At 41.0% G+C, this 26,183-nt stretch overlaps 1 protein-coding gene across 1 annotated transcript in view; it reads left to right on the top strand.

Annotated features, from left to right (window-relative positions):
* Positions 1-16,254, top strand: part of tshz3b (teashirt zinc finger homeobox 3b) — a 39,228-nt gene extending 22,974 nt beyond the window's left edge. The window contains exon 3 of the mRNA XM_059534340.1: positions 11,267-16,254. Coding sequence (XP_059390323.1) covers positions 11,267-14,676 — 3,410 coding nt within the window. The 3' untranslated portion in view covers positions 14,677-16,254. The remainder of the gene's footprint in view (positions 1-11,266) is intronic.
* The last annotated feature ends 9,929 nt before the right edge of the window (positions 16,255-26,183 follow it).

The following is a 26,183-nucleotide window of genomic DNA, read 5'->3' as shown; positions in this document are numbered from 1 at the left end:
TTCTCTGGCTATTCCTTGAGGTTTCTGAGAATTTTGTGGAAAAAAAAAACACATTCCTTCTCTGGTAGACCACCAACATATTTCCCCACCCTTATTAAGTATGTGATATTAGGATCTTAAATCTGTTGTCGGCTACAGCGGGTGTGTGTATGTATGCTTCTCTCTGTGGAGGGGCTGTGATGGCTTGTTTTCTTATTGCATCATTAGTTGAGGGGGTTGTGTGTTTACCAGGGCAGGCTGAACATTGTGGACATTAATGTGTCCTCCTGTGGTTTATGAGCCATTCAGAACACGTGCACCCATATACACACATGTGCAATCGACAATATACTATACAGACAGTATATCCAGTATCCTAAAGCCACATCTTTTATTTTTGTTAAAAAAGTGGTGGATCCTTTGCTCTACTTCTATGCACAGCTGCGTAATTGTGCCCTCATGGCAATAGGCTTAAAATGAACATGAGGCATAGGGTTAAAGTCTCATTAGTTAGCCGGGGCTACTGGAGATGGTCCTCACTGCAGAACACAAGATCCAGGGGGTGTGGTTCCTCCTCCCACCTTACATATACCTAAACCTACCTGTCTCCACCCCTGATTCCTAAACCCACCCATCTCTACCCCTAAACATACTCATCTGCCAGACCTCCACCCCTAAACCTACCAAACTCCACCCCCTATATGTTGATCCAACCACGCCCCCTGGATCTTGTGTTCTGCAGTGAGGTGCTACTGTGTTGTTGGCACAGTTTTAATATTATTTACAAGGCTCCTGAAGAAAAGCATCATTCCTGTCCTCGGCTTTTCATTAATAATCACAAATAATATCCAGAGCAGAACATTAGCCCATAGCAGCTGCGACAAGATGACACATGCACACTCAAAATGAACGAATCCAAGACATAATGTCATTTTTCTCTGCCAAAACCCAGAAAGCATCTTTCTCTCCCTCTGAATATGCATTTCTGTAATTTTCTGGTCAACGGGGATAAACAAATAGTGTGCTAACTTCACAAGAATCAGGCTACTGCTAATTTCCTGTCATGTCTCGGTAGTTGGAGAGCAGTGCTACACTAGTGTATTTCTTTGCATAGAGATAAAATGAAGTCATTCAGAAAATGATGTTCTGTCTTGGCGCTTCTGATCTCAGATCTGTTTTCTAACTATATCTCCAGAATGATAAACCTGACCCCAGCCCCGCAACTAAGGGTGGTGCGGCAGTGATTGGCTAGGAGTGGGGGGTGGGGTGGGGTGCACATCACTTTTTATTAGCTTAATAAATCACCTTTGTTGTCAATCAAGGCACAGAGAATAATTGGATATGGTTGAAGCCTTGCGTGATGGATTATAAATCATTCCAGATTAAATTAAAAGATAATGCACAAACTTAATGGTTTGTGTTTTGCAGTCTAAATTGCCTCGGAGCAGTGTTGTTTTCTCGCTTTATTGTGTGCCGTTTTTCTCGTCTCTTAAACCCTTCACGTTTGCCTGCCTTTTGCCGTTCTGCCTCCACTGAGGCTAGGCATGTGTGTGTGTGTGTGTGTGTGTGTGTTGCTCCTCATGCAGCGTTGTGTGTAATTTTCTTCATCTTCTATGATGTGTCCATGCGCCAGCGTGTTGTTTCTACGTCTGGTTTTGTTTAGATTATGTGTCTGTTTTCACGTCTGCCCTGCAGGCCGACGGCGGACTCTCGAACAATATCATAGCCAATCAGTCCCCTCCCAGCTCATCTACACCCTCTGCCCTGTCTGCCTCCAAATCAGAATAAGGCAAATCTCTTTCTGTTTGCCTCCTCGGCCCAGCTCGATGCTAACAGATTAACCCTGACATCCTCAACAAGCAGGGCTTGCATCTCAGGTGCCATCCAATGAGAGAGCGAGAGAAAAGTCGACCCAATAAAGAGCCAAGCAGGAACTAAGGCGGTGGAGGCAGAGAGGCTATATCCTGCACATTAGCGCCGCGGCTGCCCTGTCCGTTTACGTGTTGACAGATCCACTATTATCATAATCGGCCCGAGAACATGACGGGACGCTGAAGCGATGATGTCGTTTTATTTACGGGCGAGGCAGCCCCCTCCACAGCCCGCACTCATGGACCACGTACCCCGGCGGGCTGGCACGAGCGAGCGAGTAGGTCAAATGACATCTTTTGATCAGAGCTGTCCAAAGAGATCAGAGGAGAGTGGCAGGTAATGGATACCCAGTGACATGCTGAATGGAGAGAGCCAGCGACTAGATGACTGCATGTCTCCCATTAGGAGCATCTCGCTCTCTCTATCTGGCTGTTCTACGCTTTGCAGGCCCACTCTCTCTGTGTAACTCTTCCAAGGCCTTCAGATTGACGTCTCAACGTAGTACCTAAATCAGTGGACTGCCACCGGCTAACACTCTGCATTATGGGTTGGAAAATGGCTATTATTTTGCTGCCTAACGTATCTGCCAAGTTCAGGGCTTGTGCATGTGGGAGAGACACAGCCACTATTTTCGTTTCAAATCAGAGATCTTGTCTATTTTCTGTCTTTGTGTATTTGCAGGTCACGACTGTCGCTTGTTGGATGACTTGTCCGTGGCTGAGATTTTTTTTAACTTTATTTTGATGTTATAAGTGTTGTGCTTTAATTAGCGTGCTAGGAGCATGTTTTAGCGGGCACATTAAAGCAGCACCACTGCCGTTACACATTCAGATGGAATCGTCTTTGGCCGTTGCGTCATGTCTTGCGCTGAGCGTCCCGTCATGGCATGTCAAATTAAAAGTAGTCAAACTATTAAAAATGCAAGAACATGTATTATGTAAACGCCCTCTAAAAACATGTTCCTTAAAGGGATGGTTCAACCAAAAATGAAAATTATTTCATCAGTTACTCACCCCCATGTTGTTCCAAGCCTGTGAGACTTTCTTTCTTATTTTGAACAAGAAGACAAAAAAATTAAGATATTTAAAATACATTTATTTCATACTACTTATATTTTAAATCTGTTAACATGTTTACTGACATATCGCTCGAGACTTACTGATATATATATTAAAGTGCATTAAGTACAAATTTAGTTGTTACAATTTAGCAGACTTTAAGTATACCAGTTAAGTATACCAAAAGTATAATTGCAGGAAATTCTTATAAATGTAATTGTAGTATACTTAACATGAAGTAAATGTATTTCAAATACATTTTAGTATATCTTTTTTGGAACTAAAACAAATATTTTGAACAATTTTGTAAACCAAACCATTTCAGTTACCATTGACTTCCATTGTATAGACAATAAAAAAGAGACTCCCACAGAAAAAAGAAAGTAAATTATGACAGAATTTTTATTTTTGGCTGAACCATCCTGACTGGCCAACTAGTCATTCAGGCAATACAGGCAAAATTTCAAAAGCCATAACATTTTGAAAAGTGTAACATTTTTTTTCTATACATATATTTTTCTTCTTTGTGCACAGACATAAGCATGTTTATATTGTGGTGTTAATATGTGTTCTGTGTGTGTATGTGGCAGCCGAGTGAGGCCCTGGGGATCACAGCAAGGCAGATCTGTTCTCTCCCATTACCCAGCAACCCTCTCTAATAGGAGACTGACACACTCCTGTGATTCTGAGTGGGACAGAGGGAAGAGAGAGAGGGAGGGAAAGACACGTTATGGGAGGGATTACTAAAAGAGGAAGAGGAACAGCACAAGTCACAGAGCTAAACCGAGAGACACACATGTAAACTCATTCAATCGCCCCTCCCTCTCTCCGTCTCTCTTTAGGCCTCCTGGGAGTTCCCAGTGTTAGTGTAGATGTGTCTGACCTCTGGTTGCCCCGTGCTTTAGGAATGTGACTTCTCCAAGTGGAGCGCATCTGAATAACAAAGGCAGGCGGGTGGATCATTTGCTGGAAATCGTCTTCCTCCTGCTTTATAATTGTTTGTTGTGTTTTTGAGAGCTGCTTCAGACAACAGAGCCACACGCACACGCACACACACACACACACACACTAGACTGATTATTAACTAACTAGAGTTCATATCTGGGCCCATTTTTAGAATACGTTTGACTATTCAAAAGTGAAAAATAAAAATCAGTAAATAATATTTGTATCTGTACAAACAAGATATGTACAAATATAGAAATTGTTCCTCATTTCTATTGGATTTTATCTGCACAGGTGAGCTGTAAGTTCATTTCATTGTCTGTTCGGTACAGGAAACACCTGCTGCAGGCACAGATTTCTGTCTGTCCTCGAGAACATTTACTCATCATTCAGACAACAACCTCTTTCCAGTGTGACATTCTGAAATACAGATCATAGAAGTGATGGAGTTTTATTTGGTTTTGCTTTTGTAACGGCAGCTGAAAAGTAATCTTAGCTAAAACAGGAATAAATAACACTTTAAAATATTTTTTTTATTTTATTTTTTTATTTCGATTGTACCGGTGAGTGTCGGAGACTTCTTTCAAAAATATTTAAAAAATCTGGAAAAAATAAAAAATGAGTCCAAAGTGTATTTCATTTCCTTTGCTTCCTTTATTAAACATTTTAATGATTTTGTTTATTCTTTCAGCTACCAATTCAAAATGTTTTGTAACCTAAAAATGTCCTTCATTCATTAACATGTAAAATTAACATATTTTATAAATATTTGTAATTAATTTGACTAAATGAAAATGACTACCTTATATCAACGAAAGAATTGAAGGATTAATTATTATTATTATATTTTTTACTGCATATTCTCAGCTCAGATGGGTGTTTTTTTATTAATTAAAATTCATTTGAGAATTTCATCAGTTTTGCACCAAAATCAGCTAGTACTTTTTACACATGTACTCTAGAAAAAAAGTTAAAGTCACAGACTTTCTTCACCTCAATTTTAGAACAGAAAGTGATGCTTTGGTGCAAATGATGGTGCTTTCAATCCACACCCTTTTAGTTCTACAGATATGGAATAGGAATCCTATATGGAATAGCTGTGGTTTTAAAATAATGGTATTAAAATCTTATCTTAGTATTACATTCATAAAGAAACTCTCCTTTTTTTAATAGTGCATGGTAGGCTACTCGCAATTAGTTGCAGCATGTTGTACTGGCCACTGATATGAGTATTTAATAATTGGTGCCAATATCTTAAATAAAGGTTGGCCAATGAATTTAAATTTTATTTATTTATTCATTAATACAAAAAAAAAAAGTAAAAATAAATCTTGCAGAATATGATTTGTCTCTTGGCTATTTAAGTGGAGCACGTGGAAATGCACGTCTGATAGGACAGATGGCCTGGGGATGTGATCTTTCTTAGGAGCAACAGTGAGGCAGACCTTCACAAGAAGTGTTGGCCAGAATCATTGGGGACAATTCAGGGCAGCACTGGTGTTCATTAGTGACTAATAACATTTTGGAAGAGGTGGAGCATGTTTTTACTCGTGAGAACGTCTGTGCTGTGCTGTTTTTACCTCTCAGATCAAACATCTGAAGGAGTAGATCCAAAAAGCACATGTAAGGTTTTTATTGGAGGCGTCTCATGAGGATGCGGCTCCAGAACGATTTTGTCAACAGAACTTGTATTTGGTCACTGAGCGATACATCATCGAAGTCGATGAATAAACACTATTTCAGTTGAGCAATTACTGTAATCGGTGCTAAAACACTCTCATCAGAGGTTAAAGACCCCCTCTACGTTTCCTTAGCAAGGGCTTTCTAAATGCCTGCATCAGCACCGAGCCTGCTTTTGAATATAAATCAACTTTTTGTTTGTACGTTATTGTGTTGCACACAGGATCATTTGTATGACTGAGCTCTCACGTGTGTGTTCGAGGCTGTCGAATCTTGATGGCGTGTAGGAGTGTTAACTCCAGTGGAGGTGCTATGGCAGCAGGGGGAAGTTCTGTTCTCCAGCGTGGTTACCGGTTGCTGTGCACATGCAGGGGGGAGAGCGGGGGTGTGTAAACATACACACACATACACACACTGTCAGGGGCTCTCCCGCTGAGTGGCATGAGCGGGCGATTAGCCGTGCTAGCGTCTGTGTTTACCAGCTCTCTCTCTCTCAGTTCTGCCAGCGCCGATGCACCTCCAGCCCTGTTTTTCTTTTCTTTAATCCACACCAGCTTGCTCTTTCTCTCGCTCTCACACTCTTCCACCAGCTCACATTTTCACATTATTATAACAAAAGATGAGAGCATTTTTTAAAGATTTTAAATACCTGTGATCCTGTTTTAACAGGTTTTTTTTTTTTTTCTCTCAAGGTTTTTTTTTTTTTTTGCACAATAGGTGTGATTCTTTCTTAAAGTGAACCTGAAATAATTCAAATGGACCAAAATTCATTTGTTAATGTCCCTGGTCTTATTGGGAATGATTCACGGTACATGTTTTATATATATATATATATATATATATATATATATATATATATATATATATATATATATATATATATATATATATATATAAAAGTATTGGTAATTTTTAATATCGTAGCTCTTTTTTTGGAAACAACTTTCTCTTTATGCTGAAATCATTTATATTTATCAAACTCTCATTTAGTCTGGCTACATTAAAGTTTGTAACATGCTTTTCACAATCCAATCAGTTACTGATAGATAAAATCGAGGTTTTTTTTTTTCAGGAAATATAGATGTAAAATCGGTTGCAAATAGCAATTCACATTCAATCAATATTTTAGGAATTTAGTAAAATTTTAAGAACGTTATTTTTTAATTGAAATATTTGTTTACTAAATCTGTTGCATGCTATAACAATAATTTCCATGAACGCAATTACTATGTTATAGTAATGCAATGGCAGTGTAAGCCCAGCAGGCAAGTGTGCTGCATCACAAATAAACGTTTAAAATATGCAGCTATCCACTTTGCTATTAAAGTCACAGATGCTGTCCATAAACATTTAAGTTGTAAACAACCCAGAATATTTCTTTAATGTTTTCATAAATGGAAATAACTCAAATTGCAGAGACAATTCATAGAAACAAAACTTGTTACAGTCATAGCCATGCTAACCATCACTTGGTAACAGTTACACATTCTATAATCAAAACACAAATGATTCTATAGGTAGAGGCCATTTTCTTTCTTGTATTCTCTTTGTGTTACGCTCCTCTGTCTATCCAATCCATCTCAATGTGCCGTTTGTAGGCAGGGCAGGCCAGGCTGGTGAAAGTGGTCTCAGTGAGCTCTCTCTTTTTTCTCCAGCTAGCCTTGGAGCAGGGCCTCCATCAGTCAGTAGGCCTGGTCGATGGGGCGTCTCTCTGGAATCGATGGCACGCCTGTTTGCTTCGTCCATCCTTCTCTCTCTGCATCTGCTGTCCAGCCATGCCCCCTCGCCCACCCCGGTGCTGGACACACACACGGACACATCTAACATACACATGCGTACATACACGTCTGGCCTCCCCACCAATTTGTCTGTGCATGTCAAATTGAAATAATTAACCATTATTGATCTCAAATTCAATTAACTTCATTAACGCGGGTCATGATAGCCGAGGAGAGATGAAGGGGAGGTGAGGAAAGTAGTGAGGGCATAGGACGAGAGGAAAGAGGAGAAGAGAAGTGGATTGGTGCTATCTCATATTCTCCAGCCGCACACAGACAGCCTGTCTGCTTAAGGCTACAAACCATTTTCCTCTTAATGATATCACATTGCAGATAGTGGCATATTAGAGAGAGATACCTCCCATTATAAATGTGGGCTTTAGGGGCTATATATAGCAGCTTTAATTACCAACTACTTACTCTTTCGCTCTCTTCAGTTCATCCGCACACCCAGAAGTATTGGACCGGGCTGCCGACTTCAGCGGCTGTCTGTATAACTGAGGCCGATTGCAAACAAGAACAAATAGCAGCAGCTGCCTTGGGTGGTGTTAACTTGGTTCACAGGTACTGTATAGAGTTCTACATTGTCCATGAATAGAAAGAAACACCCAGTGAAAAAAAAAACGTGACAACTGAAGGCTGAGGATATTTTTTTCTGTTATTTTATTTTTTTAATGCTGAATCCTTAAAAATTAGGACTGCCTATAGGGCCCGGGATCTTGTGGAGCGCCCCTGGACACTGAAGTCTGATGTCCATTGAAAATGCAGCTTTGCCGTCATAGGAAAAAAAAAAAAAAATAAATAAATTCCAACCCTAAACTTTTGAGCAGTAATACATGCAAAAATATTCTTTCTATTTATGCTACTATTTATTATATACCGGATGCCATATATGTTTTTTATTTTATTTTTTTATATAGCCTATTAATAGCCTATTATATATAATTTCAGAATGTTTTTTAAATTTCATTTACTTGACAGTAGCTGCTTTATTTTAATTAAAAAGTAGTCTTAGTTCTTGCAATCATTCAAACAATATAATCACAAATGTTTGAATCATATTTGCATAACTTAGTTAACATTCATTGTGTTCTCTTGATGAAAGGGCTTGAGTATTAGATTCATCGCTGAGATATGTATTAAGGTTTTTACTTACTCCGATATGTTTGAAGACAGTATGTGCTGTAATAGTCCAGACCCAGACGGCCCGTTAAGTTTGCAAGGTTACGCTCTCCACTGCCTTGGAAAACAGCATTCTCTGCTGGTCGTCTCCCTGGATGTCCGAGTGTAAATTAGATCAGGCTCTTCTTCCAATCTGATGCCAAATCATTGGGAGGTCATTCTCATTTTGCCCCCACCCTACCACTCTTGGATCCAAGCTTCCTGTTTTCTAATTAAAACAGCACCTGTGTGGTGTGGTTAGGCCTGGACCAGAGCACTGGCTTCAGAAGGTCCAGGGATGAAGTCTCAATATTGCTCCCAGCCAGAACACACGGACTCTAGGTACACTGGGGGCTTGGGAACCTGGAAGACAGCCAGGACATGCACCAACACTTGGTGTGTGTAAGATTGTCGGGTCTCTCTCTTGTTAGCCCCTGCCTCTGTCTTTCTCCACCCCTCTCAGGATACCTTGGGGCCTATGACCGATTGTTGTGTTGTCAAGCGGTGCTAATTCTGTGTTTGGTGTCAGCAAATGAATTTTGAACAAAACACACACATACACAGAAACAAATACACACATCTCCCTCAGATTTGCTGTAAGGTGTATGCCTACTCGCTGGCAATACTTACTATGTGCTGTACATACAGTCAAGTTCAGGTCAAGGTTACAGTAAGACAGGTTTGCTTGTACTTGAAGTGATGAGCAAATGCTCTCTGTCTCTCTCTCTCTCTCTCTCTCTCTCTCTCTCTCTTTCTCTCTCTCTCTCTCTCTCTCTCTCTTCCTCTCTATCCCTTTTTTTTGCCCATTGGCACCCTCACCCTCCTTTTTAACTTTAATTACCAGCTAATCATTTTGTGTAATTATGTTCAAGGTTGACCTTACATTTTACATGTAGTGGTTTAGCGGCAGCTAAAAATTTCATGCTAAACCTCCACCTTTGTGTGTGTGTGTGTTGTAATCTTTGTGAATAGGTTTAAATTGTATGAATTTGAAGGAACCAGGTTTTTACATTGCTATTTGGCCTTGATGTAAAGCTCGGCTTCTCCTGCTTCCTGAACGAAGGCATTGTTCTCTTAAACAGCTGTCGTTTTGGCTGATTCAGAACAGATGGCTGTGTGTGAGCGTGTGCATTTGAGTTTGTGTGTGCTGCACGATCACAGTTGGTTGTGATTTGTGTAGGGGGCGATTCGATTTAACAGACTGGCTGTGATGTGTGTGAGAAGATGGATCCTAATAATAATGCTGTAAAAAAATCACTATTGAATGGTCTTTTTTTCCTTTGTTTTGAGACTTCAGTAGTTATTTTAATGAATGTATATGCATTATGTTAATAAATAATGTTGATAATAATACAAACAAAAATTATTATAGGTCTATTATATTTCATTACGTTTCAAAAAAACAGAAGTCGTGAGGTATGCACATTACAACTGCGAACTAAAAAGGAGTATGTACCTCTACAAGTCCCTTGGCATTATTCTGCCAAGGGCTACAAAATGACTGTCCTCGTGTCGATGGCATTCTTTTTTACTGTTGGGTTGTTGTTGTTTCATAACCATCATATCTGCATCACACCAGTGTTGTTTTGTTACACTTAAATTCAATATTTTATTTAAAAAAAAATAGTTTTTATGGGGCTGATGTAAATTCCGAAAATTCTAATTCTATGTAGTCTTTGCTGAGGAAATCCTGGAATGTTCCTTGTATACAAACTGACATATTGTATTTTGAATTAAATGTATATGCTGTGTGTTGAAGTTGTAGCACGAATAGTTTGACATTTGTGGTGTTTAGACGTGATATAATGTGTTCACAGAAAACCAGTGTGTCCAATGGAGTGTCATCTCTCTCCATTGTTTACATACCTGGTCAAAGCATGATTAACTGATTCAGTCAGGAATGCACGGAATTATTTCAATGCATTACATTTCTCTCTGTGTCTCTTTGTCTCTTTCTCTTTTTGCATGACTTCCACTGGAAGTTAAAAATAATATATTTCTGTTGCTTATTTCTTTAGGCTTGCACAAACATGACCATGTTTTTCATGAGCGTTTGCATTCTCCGGGCTAAACTGTAAATAATAACTTTCAACTTTCTAATCTTTCTTAATTGACACAAATGTGTTTGGTGCAGGGATTTATGTCGGAAATGTACATACAATCATTTTTATTTACAAGCAGGCAAGCCTTTGCTGGGTAATGAGTGAGAATGCTTTCTTAATTTAAATGGTGAGTGTGTCTGTTTGGGAATGCATTAGGGGCTGCTGAAGAAGCGTAAGACATATTAATTGACAGACAGGAACTGCTGTCTCTGAGGTTGATACAAGTAATTTATTACTTCAGAAACGAATGCCACCTCCAGAATGTGCTTCATTAATTTCAAATTTAGTTTTAATTTCAAGCTGTTGCCCCTTGAGAAGAATAAGGTGGCAACTTCGGTTTGAAGAGTCATTTTTTCCATTCTTTTACCCCCCCACCCCCTACACCCCCTGCCACACTCTCTTTTCAGAACAAAGGAGGAGAGAATAGTAACTTCATTCCATGTGGCAATGTAATGCAATTGGAAAGCAGAAAAGGAATTACTGCAACACTTTATAATATAAAAAAGTCTGACTGATTGTTTTGTTTTTCACTGCTGGAGAAAACATACTGATGCCTGACATTTCTATCAGCTATCTATCCAACATACAAGGCTTTGTAGGAATGCAATGTGTCAAATTTTCTTCATTGGACAATGTGATAACATGTTTTTTTTTTTCTTTCTGTTTCTTTTATCTCTTTTTTTACCTGCAGCATATGTGCCAGATGAGCTAAAGGAGGCTGCCTTACTAGATGAGGATGTTGAAGGAGAGGATTCAGCTGTGGAGGAAGAACCTGCCATGAAGTATGTGTGCCAGGACAAGGACTTACTCCTTAAAGACAGGCAAGGCTTCCATGACTCTCCACCGGCAGATTTCTCCAGCCATGAGATGGACAGCGAGTCACACCTGAGTGAGTCCAGTGACCGCATGTCAGACTTTGAGAGTGCCTCAGTGAAGAACGAAGAAGATAGTTCAGCCAAGGAGCCCCTCACATCTCTTTCTTCAACTTCATCAGTGATGATGACGACAACAGCAATGCCAAGCAGTGAGGAGGTGACACAATTAGGCCCAGATAGCCTGGAGCAGATGAAAGCTATCTACACTAGCTTCCTGACCAACTCCTACTGGTCATCGCTGAACTTGAATATGTCTCAGCAAACAGCAGAAAAGCCCCCACGTAGTCACAGTAGTAGCAGCAGCAGTAGTAGCAGCAGCAGTAGCTGTGGTAGTGGCGGTTATGACTGGCACCAGACAGCGGTGGCTAAGACCTTGCAGAATGTTTCACAGAACCAGAGTAGACTCCTGCACCCAGCATCTGAGCCAAACCTCTTCAGTACTGTGCAGCTTTATCGCCAGAGCACCAAACTCTATGGTTCCATCTTCACTGGTGCAAGCAAATTCCGCTGCAAAGACTGCAGCGCCGCCTATGACACTCTGGTCGAGCTCACCGTGCACATGAATGAGACCGGCCACTACCGAGATGATAACCACGAGACAGACAGTGAAGGTGCCAAACGTTGGTCAAAGCCTCGCAAGCGTTCCCTGCTGGAGATGGAAGGAAAAGAGGATGCCCAGAAAGTTCTTAAGTGCATGTACTGTGGTCATTCCTTTGAGTCACTGCAGGACCTTAGTGTTCACATGATAAAGACGAAACACTACCAGAAAGTGCCTCTTAAGGAACCAGTAACTCCTGTGGCAGCCAAGATTATCTCATCAGCTCGTAAAAGAGCTCCCATTGAGCTAGAACTACCCAGCTCACCAGATTCCAATGGAGGCACCCCCAAGCCTTCTTTGTCTGACCCCAATGACCTTCTTCAAAAGACCCCCAATCCCTACATCACACCCAACAATCGGTATGGACACCAGAATGGTGCTAGTTATGCATGGCAGTTTGAGTCACGCAAATCCCAGATCCTAAAGTGCATGGAGTGTGGAAGCTCACATGACACACTGCAGGAGCTGACGGCCCATATGATGGTGACAGGACACTTCATCAAGGTCACTAACTCTGCCATAAAGAAAGGCAAACCTATCATGGAGTCGATGTCCACAACTGCTCCTAACACCATACCTACTAATGAAGACAAGGTACAGTCAGTGCCACTGGCTGCCACTGCATTTTCCCCACCACCACCTGCACCTCCTCCCCCTAGTATCTCCCCTGCCATCACACCCATGGAGATTAAAAAGGAGGAGAAGGAAGTGGAGTGTACAAAGGAGACAAATAATAGCAAAGACAAGAAGGCAACAGACAGTGAGACCGAAGAGAAGTTTGAAGTCTCATCCAAATATCCATATTTGACAGAGGAAGATCTTGAAGAAAGCCCTAAGGGGGGGTTTGACATTCTGAAGTCTCTCGAGAATACAGTAACATCTGCCATCAACAAAGCACAGAATGGCACACCCAGCTGGGGAGGCTACCCCAGTATTCACGCTGCCTATCAGCTCCCAAACATTATGAAACTGTCCCTGCGCAACTCAGGGAAAAGTTCTCCTCTGAAGTATATGTTTTCTGGAGAAGAGATCCTGTCTCCTACCAAAAGCCAACCTCTAATTTCTCCACCTAGTTGCCAAACATCCCCTTTGCCCAAAAACAACTTCCATGCCATGGAGGAGCTGGTCAAAAAAGTCACAGAAAAAGTGGCCAAAGTAGAAGAGAAGATGAGGGATCCTGGAGCTAGATCTTCCCCACTTAGACGGACCACACCCTCACCTTGCAGTAGTGATGCAGGGGAATCTGCCAGAGGAGAGTCTCCCAAGGAAAGGAGAGGAGCCAAAACCCCTGAGACTAATGGGGGCGGAAACACTCACAAAGACTCAAACGGGGATGCTCTTACAAAAGAGTCCCTGGAGAATGGTACTGACCATGTTGTCAAAGCCCCTGTGTCTACCTTATGCAGCAGCACTGCTATTATAACCGACCATCCTCCAGAGCAGCCATTTGTCAACCCTTTAAGTGCGCTTCAGTCTGTCATGAATGTTCACCTAGGAAAAGCTGCCAAACCTGCCCTGCCGTCCCTTGACCCCATGAGCATGCTCTTCAAGATGAGCAACAGCCTGGCAGAGAAGGCAGCTGTAGCTGCCTCCACTCCATCTCATACCAAAAAAACCAACGAGCATCTAGACCGATACTTCTACCACATCAACAATGACCAGCCTATTGATCTGACCAAAGGCAAGAGCGATAAGAGCAACTCCCTGGGATCTGCTGCCCTGTCCTCCTCCACCTCCACTCCCACTCCCACCTCAATTTCACCATCATCGACCATCACCATGGCAAAAGCCTCATCTGCTGTGGCTTCCTTCATGTCCAACTCGCCTCTGCGCGAAAATGCCCTGTCCGACATCTCTGATATGCTACGCAACCTCACAGAGAGCCATGCATCTAAGTCCTCCACACCAACCAGTCTTTCAGAGCGCTCAGATATAGACGGATCGACGCCGGAGGAAGCAGAAGAGATTTCTCCTGCTCAGAAACGAAAGGGTCGGCAGTCCAACTGGAATCCTCAGCATCTACTTATCTTGCAGGCACAGTTTGCCTCCAGTTTGCGGCAAACGGGTGATGGCAAGTACATTATGTCAGACCTCAGTCCACAGGAGCGCATGCATATTTCCCGCTTCACTGGCCTCTCAATGACCACGATCAGCCACTGGCTGGCCAATGTCAAATACCAGCTGAGGCGGACAGGTGGCACAAAGTTCTTGAAAAATCTAGACTCTGGCCACCCTGTCTTCTTCTGCAGTGACTGTGCATCACAGATCCGTTCCCCCTCTACTTATGTCAGCCATCTTGAGTCACATCTGGGCTTCCGGCTCAGGGACCTGGCCAAGTTGTCTGGAGAGCATCTCGTTAGCCAGATCTCACGCCATAGCAAGGGGCTTTCTGAGAAACTGCTTTCAACCCAAGCGCATTCTTTGGCCCATTCAATCCCCAACCCCAGTCCTCATTCACTCACCCCTTCCCCTTCCCCAGATGAGGAGGCAAATGGCACCTCATATCAGTGTAAACTGTGTAACCGGACTTTTGCCAGCAAGCATGCTGTCAAGCTCCATCTGAGTAAGACCCATGGTAAATCCCCTGAGGACCATCTTATGTATGTTAGTGAACTTGAGAAACCTTAGCAATGGCCAAGGACAAAAACTGTCTCTCATCTCTTTATTTCCTGTCCTTTTTTCAAGCCTTCTGACTAACATTTCATAAGGAAGAAAAAAAATTAAAAGAACTGAAAGTAATTAACGAAGAACTAACTGCACATAAATGCCAGAAAACTACTGTTTAGTTTTGGCACATCATTTGGAGTTTTCCTCTGGGGAACACTCATTTGGCCCTAGAGACATTAATTTTCTGCATTTTTAGTTCACAATGGAAAACAGAGAAAATGATGACAAATGATTTTCTAACTGTGCAGTGTTGAGTGAGGAGGTCACTGGTAAAATATGAAGGTAAATAAAAAGACTTAAAATGAAGTTGTATGTATTTGAAAGTTGTGTAAATTGAATTTTTTTGGCATCCTTGAGATGTAGTAAGCTGCATGCATTAATGAAATGGTTTAGTTCAATATTTGATAACAACTTAATCTGGGCTTTTCTTTTTCTCTCGCTTTACTTCTCTCTTATTTTTATTTAATTTTTTTCCTCTTTCTTTTTTTTATGTGACCTAAGTATGCTGGTGTCCGCAGAAAAATTTAACCCTCTGAGTACGCCTAAATACTTCTATATTTACAACCCCCCAAAAGTAAACAAAAGTATATGTATAAAAAAGAGAGAGATTAAGAGATTGGAAATCACAGAGTTTGTATGTATTCGAGTGGTTAAATTCAAGGGTATTTTGAATATCCACTAAAAATCACCTTGTCTGATAGATCACCTCTTACAAGTTTGCAGTTTAGAAATATATGTGGATCCAAAATAGCAGTTTTTTAGTTTGCTCAAATCAGGGGCCTTTATGAATTCAGGTCAGTGTAAAAATGTGTACATAAAAACATAAACTAATTTCTGTCTAAATTATGCATCATTTTCTATTTTTTAATTTAAGATGAGTATGACTATCTACTGGTGCACAATATATGAATACATTAATTAAATTGTTTTGCACAATAGTTTTATAAATATGTTATATAATCAAAAGATATGAAAATGAGAAGAAGAAGAAAAAAAAAAATCACCCTAAAGTTTTATTTCCAACTCGTGCTCAAAGGGTTAAAACTTCTTGTACAAGACAGTACTTGTTCCATCATTTCACTTAAATGGTTGTATAAAAAGATGATACTTTATAATGTAAGGAGGAATTCCACAATGTAACCTTTTATTTATAAACACTCTTGGTTGTTGTTTCATATTGTAGAATGCCTTTTTGATTGGTATCTTTTATTTTGTTCTTCTGTCTAATTATTCCTCCATAAAACCACACTGCAGCATCATCATTTTGGGGGATATGAAAGGTAACCATGGTTACCTTACCTCCAATTGACAGTTCTGCTACGTTTTGGCAGTTAATTTACTGAAGTAACTGACAGCTGCCAGTGAATGGAAATCTTATGTGTAAAATATTGGCATGTTAACAGCACAGGCACTGTTATGCATTCTGTGCCGTGTTTCTTTTTTTGTTGTTGTTGACAATGAAGCACTCATTATATGACTTCATATAACCTTTTTTCTACTGCAGCATTAAATTGAAATTGTTTTGGTTTTTTGCAATAACTTGATGTGTCGTGGCTCACAATTCTGTCGGGCGCCGGGGGATAAGAAATGAGCAGATTAAAGAGAACTGCTGTCAGTTAAATAGCAGTCGACAAGTGTGTGAAAAGACGTTTGTGTGGCAGTAGGGGTAGACCACCGGACCTCTGACAGGTATGAGCATATTAAAATCCACCAGGTGGCTTGTATGAGAGTGTGTGTGTGTGTGTGTGTGCACAAGCATAGACCTCTGCTTACTGGTCTCCCAAATATTAAGTGTTTATCTCTTATGCGGCAGACTTGTGGTGTCATATATTTTTGGCAGATCTATCCCATCACTCCTCTCATCTAATTCCCTGCCTGGTGACACATCGACTCACAACGTCTCCTAATATGGTTTAACTAGGGAAGCATCAGGCGGCGTGAAGAGCGATGCGCCTTTCCCTCTCTACAAAGGAGTGTTACAGATAATTGCTCTGGCATTAACTGTCTCGTTTTCACCATTTTCACTATTGTAATTAGCTCAGGTTCCCATTTTGCAAGGACAAATTTGTTTGGGCCTCATCCAGGATGACAACAGAATCGCATTTAGAGTCTGACTACAAAATTTTGCTTTGGCATAGACTGCACTCAAAGAAAATGGCATACTGTATATGCTGATTCCCAGCTTGGTGTTTGTGTATGTGAGGGAGAAAGAGAGAGAGACAGAGAGAGAGAGAACCTTTGTGAACAGATCAGTGGAAATAGGGGCATGTATAAGATATATCTCATAATGGTGGGACACTTTCTCAAAAATGGTTTACTGTTTAGTTACCGAATATGTTCCTCGTCAGATCTGTCAGAGAGCATTCAGCATGTGCGCACACACACATTCAAAGACGTCAGGAGCCAGGTAGAGGGGACATCATGTGTGGTGACAAGGTGCTGCTGTGTGTGAAAATGTCAACCTTCACAGGCTTCCCTGAAGTCTGGCGCCATATTTAAGGTGCTCATTAGTCGCAAAGAAAATGTGCATGAAATTGAAGTGTAAGAAAGCCATTTTCTCTCCTCTATCCCAGCCTGGTAAGCCACAAAACTAGGGGTTATTAAGTTTGAAAACAACTATACATGGAGACATTTAACTATCAAGAAATGCCTAAACACTCCCACACATGCAAATAAACAATATCCCATTACTCACTGATGATTATGGCATGTTTTTAAAGCTACTCGAGCTGCATACAGGACACCACGTGTGCCGTATCAGTGTTTCATTTGAATTTGACCCACTTCACAATGGGGAGAAAACAAATTGTAAACAGGCACACACATGCACAGCCAAAGGTATGTTTGTGTAGAAAAGGCCTACATAATTCTTTGTCTAAATACCCCAACAATGAGTATATTTCCCAGGATGTGAGGAGCGTAATTGGTCTGTACACATAATCTCCTCAGAATGAGAGGTTTACGTGTGCGGGAGTGAACCGCACATTGGAGGCTTTATCTCCGTTGTGCTGTTACAAAAGACCAGAGTGTCTATAGCTCAGTGAAACTCTTAAAGCAGCACTCTCCAACACAAATGAATGCTGTGTTGTAATGCTATTGAGCTACTGAGGGACTTTATGTATTGCTGGACTTTTCAGATAAACGAAATTGCGGATTACGCACGCCGGCGAAGGAAATGTATCTGTGTTTGCGCTATCACAAACAAACACACGCAGAATGTTCTCAGTAGGCCTTTACAATAAGCGGGCACTGGCACGTCCCGCCATACCAAATTACAATGATGCAGGCGACGCGCATTCGCTCCTCAACAATCAGGCCTGATTGATTCACTGCTGCTCTGACCCAAGGCTTCACTTTGTCTGCGGACGCCTTTGAAGCAAGCTGTCTCTCTTAACCTGTGTAATTTACATGCACTGTAATTCACTCACCATCTGCAATCTCACCTTGGAAGCACTCCCATTACAAATGCTAATTTAGAGCACCTTATAAATTCTCTCAATCAAACGCTCATGCGTAGACAATCTACAAACTCATGGATGAGAAAAAAGCAGATATTAGCAAAAAAAAAAAAAACACTTTAAATCATGGGCGTATCCCAATGACCCCAACATTACCCCAAGGAGGAATGAAGAGATAGAAGGGGAGGCGTCATTGCGTTTTGTAATGCACCGCCATAGATCTTCAAGCTGTCGTGTTCCCAAAGTATCTTAAAATAATGCATGTGATGAATGTGCGATTTCCCTAATTTACGGGGCCTTGGTGTGCTCCCGGCTACGTGCAGGATAGAAATCTTAAATGGGGCTTGAACGGCTCTTTGCACAACAAGAAATCAATACGCCGCACATCTTAGGGAACTAGGAGTTAGAGAGAGTTTAATGCTCACTTAAAAGCTCTAAGCACACACCTGTAGTGTCAGAATCATCACACATATGTGGTCGTGTGTGTGTGTTTGTCATTTATACCACTTGTCTCTGAGAGTCGGTTGGCTGTCAGTGGCTCAGTAAGATGACAAAGGGCATAATGGCATTGTGCAGCAGTGTGCCATTACAAATGTGATCACCAATCACTCGAGACACAACACACTCCACGCAGGAAGAGGTAATAAGGTCTCAGTGAACGCGCACACTCGCTCCCTCCCAACCCGCTCACATTCCCACATGGGCCTGCATGTCTATAAGACAAACATACCGGGGGGAAGAATTATCTACAGTGCAAAAGCAGTTAGTTGCTACAATACAGATGCACACATACGACTCAGTATTCATTACAAATGGCAGGCGTTAAAGCCCACCAACACAGATGAATGAAAAAAGCCACTATAAAATGCATATAAAAGACACTGAGGGTGAATCTTTTAGTGCTTGTAACACAATAAAATGTGTCTGAGATGGTTGGGGATTGCTGATGCCTGCACCATGTCTTCATTTATGTACTAATTCATTTTAATTTGCCTTCAAAACAGCATTACTTCTGTTTGCACTGCACCTATGCCCTAGAGACAAACTAAAATTATGCATGTTAAATGTCGCCATGTTCAGTACTATGTGTTCATGATATTAGATGCCACATAGCTGTTAGTTGGCTAAATGTTTGAATCAGAAAGTGTCACATATTTTACATAATACATATGACATTATACACTTGAGAATTAGAATGAAATTAAATTAGTTCAGGCAAAATGATAAAAGAAATAAGAAGAACAATCATTAAAAAAATCTCTATCTATCTATCTATCTATCTATCTATCTATCTATCTATCTATCTATCTATCTATCTATCTATCTATCTATCTATCTATCTATCTATCTATCTATCTATCTATCTATCTATCATTTATTCAAATGGCTAATTTGCATCTGTATGTGTGTCATTGTCATTAACGTGTTAGTCTTTTTTACCCTTTCAATGGCCGAAGAGTTAAATAAACATGGCCCTGACATGGTCCTCTTGTCCTGTCACTCACCTCTGACCTTTGACCTGAACATGGGGTGAAAGGCAGGTTACAGAAGCTGAATTTCTGCACAGCCTCTGCCGCTCAGTTTTCCCCCACTAAATAGTTCTAAATCAACAGTTAACAGTTTTACATTTTCTTTGCTTAATATGTCTAGCTGAATAAAAAGTGACATAATGAAAAACAAGGATACAAAGTATGACAATTGTGCTAGCCAATCTTCGTGCCTACAGTGCATTCACCATACCATTTCCATTAGTGCCACATAGTTGTTGGATGATGGTCACTATTTGTGTGCAGAAGCATTAGTTTCCTCTTAGTTTGTCAGCACCAATGCATGGCTTTCCTCTTTCATTTTTTTATTTTTTTATTTTCAACACTGTAACAGTTATTTGACATCTGACATTTCATAGAATTTGTTAATTTATCTTCGAATGTTCCTCCGTTATGTTCATTTTAAATAGATGAAATCCACTGTTATTTGGTCTGGTGTGGTTCATTTTGTTTAAGTTCTGAAAAGAAAGGCTACAGATGTTGACTTCATGCACAACCTCTGCTCAGCTCAACACAGATTTTGTTTTAAATTAAACAGTTAGGAAAGGAAAGGAAAGGAAAGGAAAGGAAAGGAAAGGAAAGGAAAGGAAAGGAAAGGAAAGGAAAGGAAAGGAAAGGATCCTTCTGCGAGTGTCGCTCGAGGGCAGTCAGAGAAGTGATGTGTGCTGATTGTGTCTGTTTGGCTTGCTGATGTCGAAGGGTTGGTTGCCCTAGGGCTCAGACTGAAGAAGACCTCTCAGAAAGGTCAGAGGTGAATCTTCTAAAGCGGGGTGATAAGGGAAAGTGTTTAGCACCATTTAACCTGAACACCCCTCACACTGCTCCATAAACACACACATACACACACAAATTCAATTTTACCCCATCTCTAATAGAATAACAGAATTAAGAGAACAGCATGAACAAACTATAGCGAATGTCTCATTTTGTGAAATGGCAAGGGTGGTGATCAGCCCAAGGCTGTTTTTTCCTCTCATCATTACCTTCTGGCCACTAGCAAATCACAATGCATGAATATGCATGAATACTTTGATTTGTATTTATGTATATTTTTTACATTTATATATATGTTTAATGAAACGGTTATTTAATAGTGGATAAAATGACACAATCGTAATGCAATGTGTTGCAATAGCATAATACAGTGAACTCTATTAAAATTTATCATGAAAGTATTTCATTGTATGTATTTATTTATTATACATTTTAATTAAATTATATATGAATAATCTCTATATTTTACTCTGAAACCTATAGAAACTGTAAACATGAAATTTGCATCTTCCAGGTGTTAATTTTAACAAAGGTTGACATTTGACTTGATCATACCCAGACAGCACACGTACGTCTGGTCGACATCGGCCCAACATATGTGTGCTGTCTGGGTATGCACACTGACTTAGCTAACAGATGCACAAATAATTCCCAACACAAAAGCTGAGAACAAGTTAACATGAATCTCGTTCGTGATTGGTTGATTGCTACCTGTCTGTCAGCGTGGGCTGGCAATTGCAGACAAGGTTTGTTAGACAGCACCACATGTCAGTGGCTGGACTCCAAAGACAGTTATCTTGTTCGAGTCCCCTCTCAAAACTCATTATCACACTCAAATTATTTCCACCCACAAGCTGCTTAATTAACACGCATGTCCAGACTCACGTCAGCTCACATATATTGATTACAACATCAGGCTCTAGTGTCTGCCAAAGCTTTGAGTCAGACAAAGAGAGAGGATAGGAAAGGAGGCCAGGAGCAAGTAAGAGAGATGTATGTAATACGCTCTCTACGTTATCGACTCCATTTTGTTCCTTTCCGTCCTAATGAATTATGGGTAAGCGAGCTAATGAATGGCAGCCCTGTGAACAATGGGTGTGCGGTAATCTCCCTTCTCGCTCACAGCAGTCGGTTAATTTCTGGCTTGGCCTCAATCAGTAGCATTAGCCATCATCTCAGTCCTGAAGGGGTTAATTAGAGGCCGAGAGAAAAGCCCAAATTAATTGGCTCTCGTCCGGATGAAGGGTAAAATAAAAAAAAAGAGAGAGAGAGAAAGAGCTGGGCTTTTTTAATACATTAAAAGCAGCTGACAGCACTTAATTGCCATAGACATAAATAGAGTAATGACAGAAAAAAGAGACACAAAAATAGAAACATTTTCGTCCTTGTCCAGTGTTTTGTGGTGAAAAATGAGTGAAGTTTAATCTATCAGCAGAAAGGTCACATGTTTGGACAGGGCGCAAAAGGAAAACAGCCACCCAGAAAGGGTCTAGGGAAGTGTATTTGTGCTTGCGTTCAATAGAAGGGATGGGGTGAAGCGGGAAGCTATTCCAAGACAAGCCCTCGGTGTTGTGGGATATGTGTTTTCTTTCGTTTCTCTCTTTCTCTTCTCTCTGTATTTTAAGTGATGGTATGGCGACGGGCATCGTGCATCGGTGAGCATGAAACAGAGTCGGCGAAAGCACTGAAGGAGTGCTCTCCTCCTGGAAGCCTCATCAGGACTTGTCATCGCTCTAATGAATATCATTTAAATTGCTTTGTATATGAGAGAGTTTGGATGTCGATTTAATTTGCGCATGTGTTTGAGTTCTTCTGCTTGGCTAGGCGAATAGAGACAGATAGAGAACGGGAGTGAGGCTAAGAGAGAGAGAGAGTGAGGAAGGCAGACTAATGAAAAGCGAGCTGGGGTGACAGCATGATGAGACTCGACCCGATCAGACGAGTTTGAAAGGAAATTCTGACAGGGCTGTAGAATAAAAAAGCGCACTCATGTGCACATACACACCCATGCGCTCGGAGACGTCAACTACACACATGCTGCATCTCAGGAAGTGTTTTACGTTATCAAGTCCACTGTTGAATGGTGGTTCACGAGGGGGAGGGGCACACCTGTTCTCATTTGGCGATATCCCCTGTCGTAGAGGGATTGCTAATGACAGCTGAGGAAGCGTCCGCAGGCTTTGTGTATATATAAAATAAATAAACCTGCTTACCCTCCATGCGCATGGGAGCCTCCTCGGCTTTTAAGCATGGTCTTATCAAAATAAAATTACAATATATGCTGATACTGTATTTCAACCCTCCCCCTCGTCCCCCTCCAGCACTCATTCTGAACGCCCGCACAGTACTGAGTCGCACTCTGTGCCGTGTGCCGTGAAATATTACAACCTTTCCTGAAGCAAAAGATATAAATCCGCATTGAGGAATTGCAAAAACAGCACAAAGCATTCCCGGCCTGGCGATATCTAGTGAGGCGCTGATGATTTAGCATTGCAGGTGCATCAGGACCCCAAGCTCTGCAGACAAAGCCCAACCCTGCAAGCTTTTCGCTTTCTCTCTCTCTCTCTCTCTCTCTCTCTCTCTCTCTCTCTCGCTCTCTCTCTCTCCTGTCTGCCTGCTTTTTTCTTTCTTTCTTTTTTTCTTTTTTATTCCGATGGTAATAAATGCGTCATTTGTAATTCATTTCAATTACTCAGGCTTTTTAATTGAGTCGGATCCAATTATGCCCTGGCAATTAGTATAATCAATTACGCTTTGATTACGCAGGTTTTCATGCTTGTCACTGCAGGATTCTGCACAGATGGGGGAAGTACGATGTGATTTCAGCCCATCGTCGTCGCTATCTCTGTCCCGGCGGAGAAGACGGGCCAGGTAGATCTCGGTATGTTTTTCAACTGCGCCTCTGATGGGGGATCCGAGGAGACGTGCCGATATGCTTGTCAAAGTCAGCATTCTGACTGCCACAATTCATCTGAAAGTTCCACGCACCTCACTTTAAGCAGCACCTTTCTGCCATTCTTGGGATTTATTGTGAGCGATAAAATTTGAGCTGTGAGAAGATGGGTTTCAGCATCGTTACAGAGAGCACTTTTAAAGGAAAGTGCGTCAAATGCCTTACACAGAGCCGTGAGGCCTTTAAAAACCTCATATAGTGTCTGAAGGGTGGGCACATTCAGACATTATCATGTTATTCCAGCAATATCAACAAAGCATGCTGGGCATTTATATCCTTGATCTTCTGAAGGTGGTGAACGCAGATTCAAAATAGTGAGCTCATCTTGGTGTTCTTGATTTGACATCTGCAGTCTTTTTACTTTGATATTTTTCTTATGGTGAGGTGTTGTCTACCATATCATGAATGCAGTTCAGGGCTGTACAACACTGAGCCAAGTGCCATTGAATCACTAGGGTGACCATACGTCCTCTTTTTCCCAGACTCGTCCTGGCCAGGATTTCTAAATGCCTTAAATATCCAGGTTTGGGCTTTGTTTTCTTGTTTTCGTACTTGGTGAAGGTAATGATCGAAAAGTAATTTGACAGTTAACATGCAGGCATTATACATAATCGGCCAATCGTGGCAAGTGAGATGGTGGGATCTACAGAGAATGATCAAAGTGATTCAAATACACATACATATCAGGTTTGTTCAACTTGAAGCAACACAGCACAGATCCGATCGCCGTATGACATCAAAGTGACCATGAGAGCTATAGAGAGCAGACGGCTCCTTATGGTTTTGAATCGCTGTCGCAGTACTTTGATGTCATAAACTGATCGATCTGCACAGTCCAAGACACCTAAAATGTATGTGTATTTGCATCGGTATGCATGATATTGGCCAAACTACTTTCAGATCATCATCTTCAGCAAGAATAAAAAAAAAAAACAATGCCAAAAACTGGATATTTTAGGCCAGGACATGTCTGGGAAAAAGAGGATGCATGGTCACCCTAGATGTCACTAGTCTATATGGTTTTGCTGTTCGAGTAGCTCAACATCAGTTTTATTTATAACATCTGGAACAGATATACTGACAAAAATGGGACCCGATTGCAATAAATTGTCAGTCTGGATAAAAGCATCTGCCAAAAGCATTTATGTAAATGTTGTGTTCCTATAACAAGAGCATCAGTATACTACAATGCAAGGTCAACTGTAGCCTGGTAATACCAAACTCTGCTACTTCGCTTTGCTTCGTAGACAGAGTCTGGAAGGGCATCATATCATTGACAAGCGTTTACTTTCTCATGGGGGGGGGGGGGGGGTTGTCTGCAGTTTAAAATCATTGGTTACCCATAAGCTAACCACATAACGTTTGGTTATGACATGTGTTATGCGCCGGCTCAGCCGCCTCACACTTCCACTGTATACACAGGAATGCAGCGAAAACAAAACCATTGAGCGAGTTTCGCTGCCTCTTTAACCTGATCCTCCATGAGAGCAACCAGGGGGGACACAATCACAATTATCGCCTTGCCAGACTTTGGCCTCCCCAGTTTCTCGCTGACGATCGGTAACAGTTGATAAATTCATCTTTTCCCAAAACCTGCCGCGAGTAGAGCCACAACATCACCTCCATTCAAAATGTGAAACAAACACTCTGCGAATAGCATACCGTTTCTCCATGTCCGCTGTCGTTTTCGATTTCCCTAACCTAAACTACGATCTTAAATTTGGCGCTTAGTGTGTACATAACGACTCTCAGCCCGCCCTCTGTTCGTTGATTGGCTGGCTGTTTTGAAGCCGGAGGTAAACTGGGAGATGGTTTGCAATCTCAGACTGAGTACAGGAGCGAACTGAAATTGAGCGGAAGTACGAAGTCTGACGTAGTGAGGCTAGGTCAACTGGCCACTTATGACTGAAAAAAAGTAGAAAATTCATGTTACTTAACAACATATTTAATCATAAAGATTAAATATCATCAATTTAAGGTAATCCATCTGTTTGTAAGGGAGCAAGAAGATTAGACACTTTGGAACCTTTCTTGTTGTAAAAAGTTTCATGTCCATAAGTATTGTTCTAAACTGTGTTGAAAATTAACATAAGTCCATACATTCACTTGTGTATCAAATGAGGGGATGGGAGTGGGGGTACCATACATATATGTGAAAACAAGTTGTTTACATTTAAATTTATTCAGACAATTTTATCCAAAGTTATTTACAACTGAGAATAACCCAAACATAAGGATGGAACCCAAGCTCTAAATTCCCCTCTATACTATTTAATTAATAATGTTGAGTGAGAAGTTCACTGGAATAAAGGTGGATTTGCAGTAGTGGAGGGATGCCAGAAGAGTTGTCACAGGAGTGAGGTAAGTGATCTGTTATATTCTGTCCTTTTGTGTTGTGACTGATGGAATTGGATCTTTGGACTGTTTGCGCTCCTGAGAATTCCACTGTGAATAGTACATACATGGAAAATTGCGTCAATACACAGATCAGCATTGTTTCACCTAAAATATATTTACATCTATTTAAATATGTAAAAAACAGGAATTGTGAAAGAATTCATGAGAACAAGTTGGTCTAAGATTTTTGTCCCCAATTGCTAGTCTGCATCTATAAGATCAGATACTTGGCTAGAAGTAACCTTTCTGACGGACACTGAGAATAAAACAGACACATAATAGGATATTAAACTTTAACTACCCTGTATTCATTGCAGTCATCTGGGAAATAAATGGCCA

The sequence above is a fragment of the Carassius carassius genome, chromosome 3, assembly GCF_963082965.1.
Source record: "Carassius carassius chromosome 3, fCarCar2.1, whole genome shotgun sequence".
In the NCBI taxonomy this organism is placed as follows: domain Eukaryota; kingdom Metazoa; phylum Chordata; class Actinopteri; order Cypriniformes; family Cyprinidae; genus Carassius; species Carassius carassius.
This window is presented reverse-complemented; position numbering and strand designations above follow the sequence as displayed.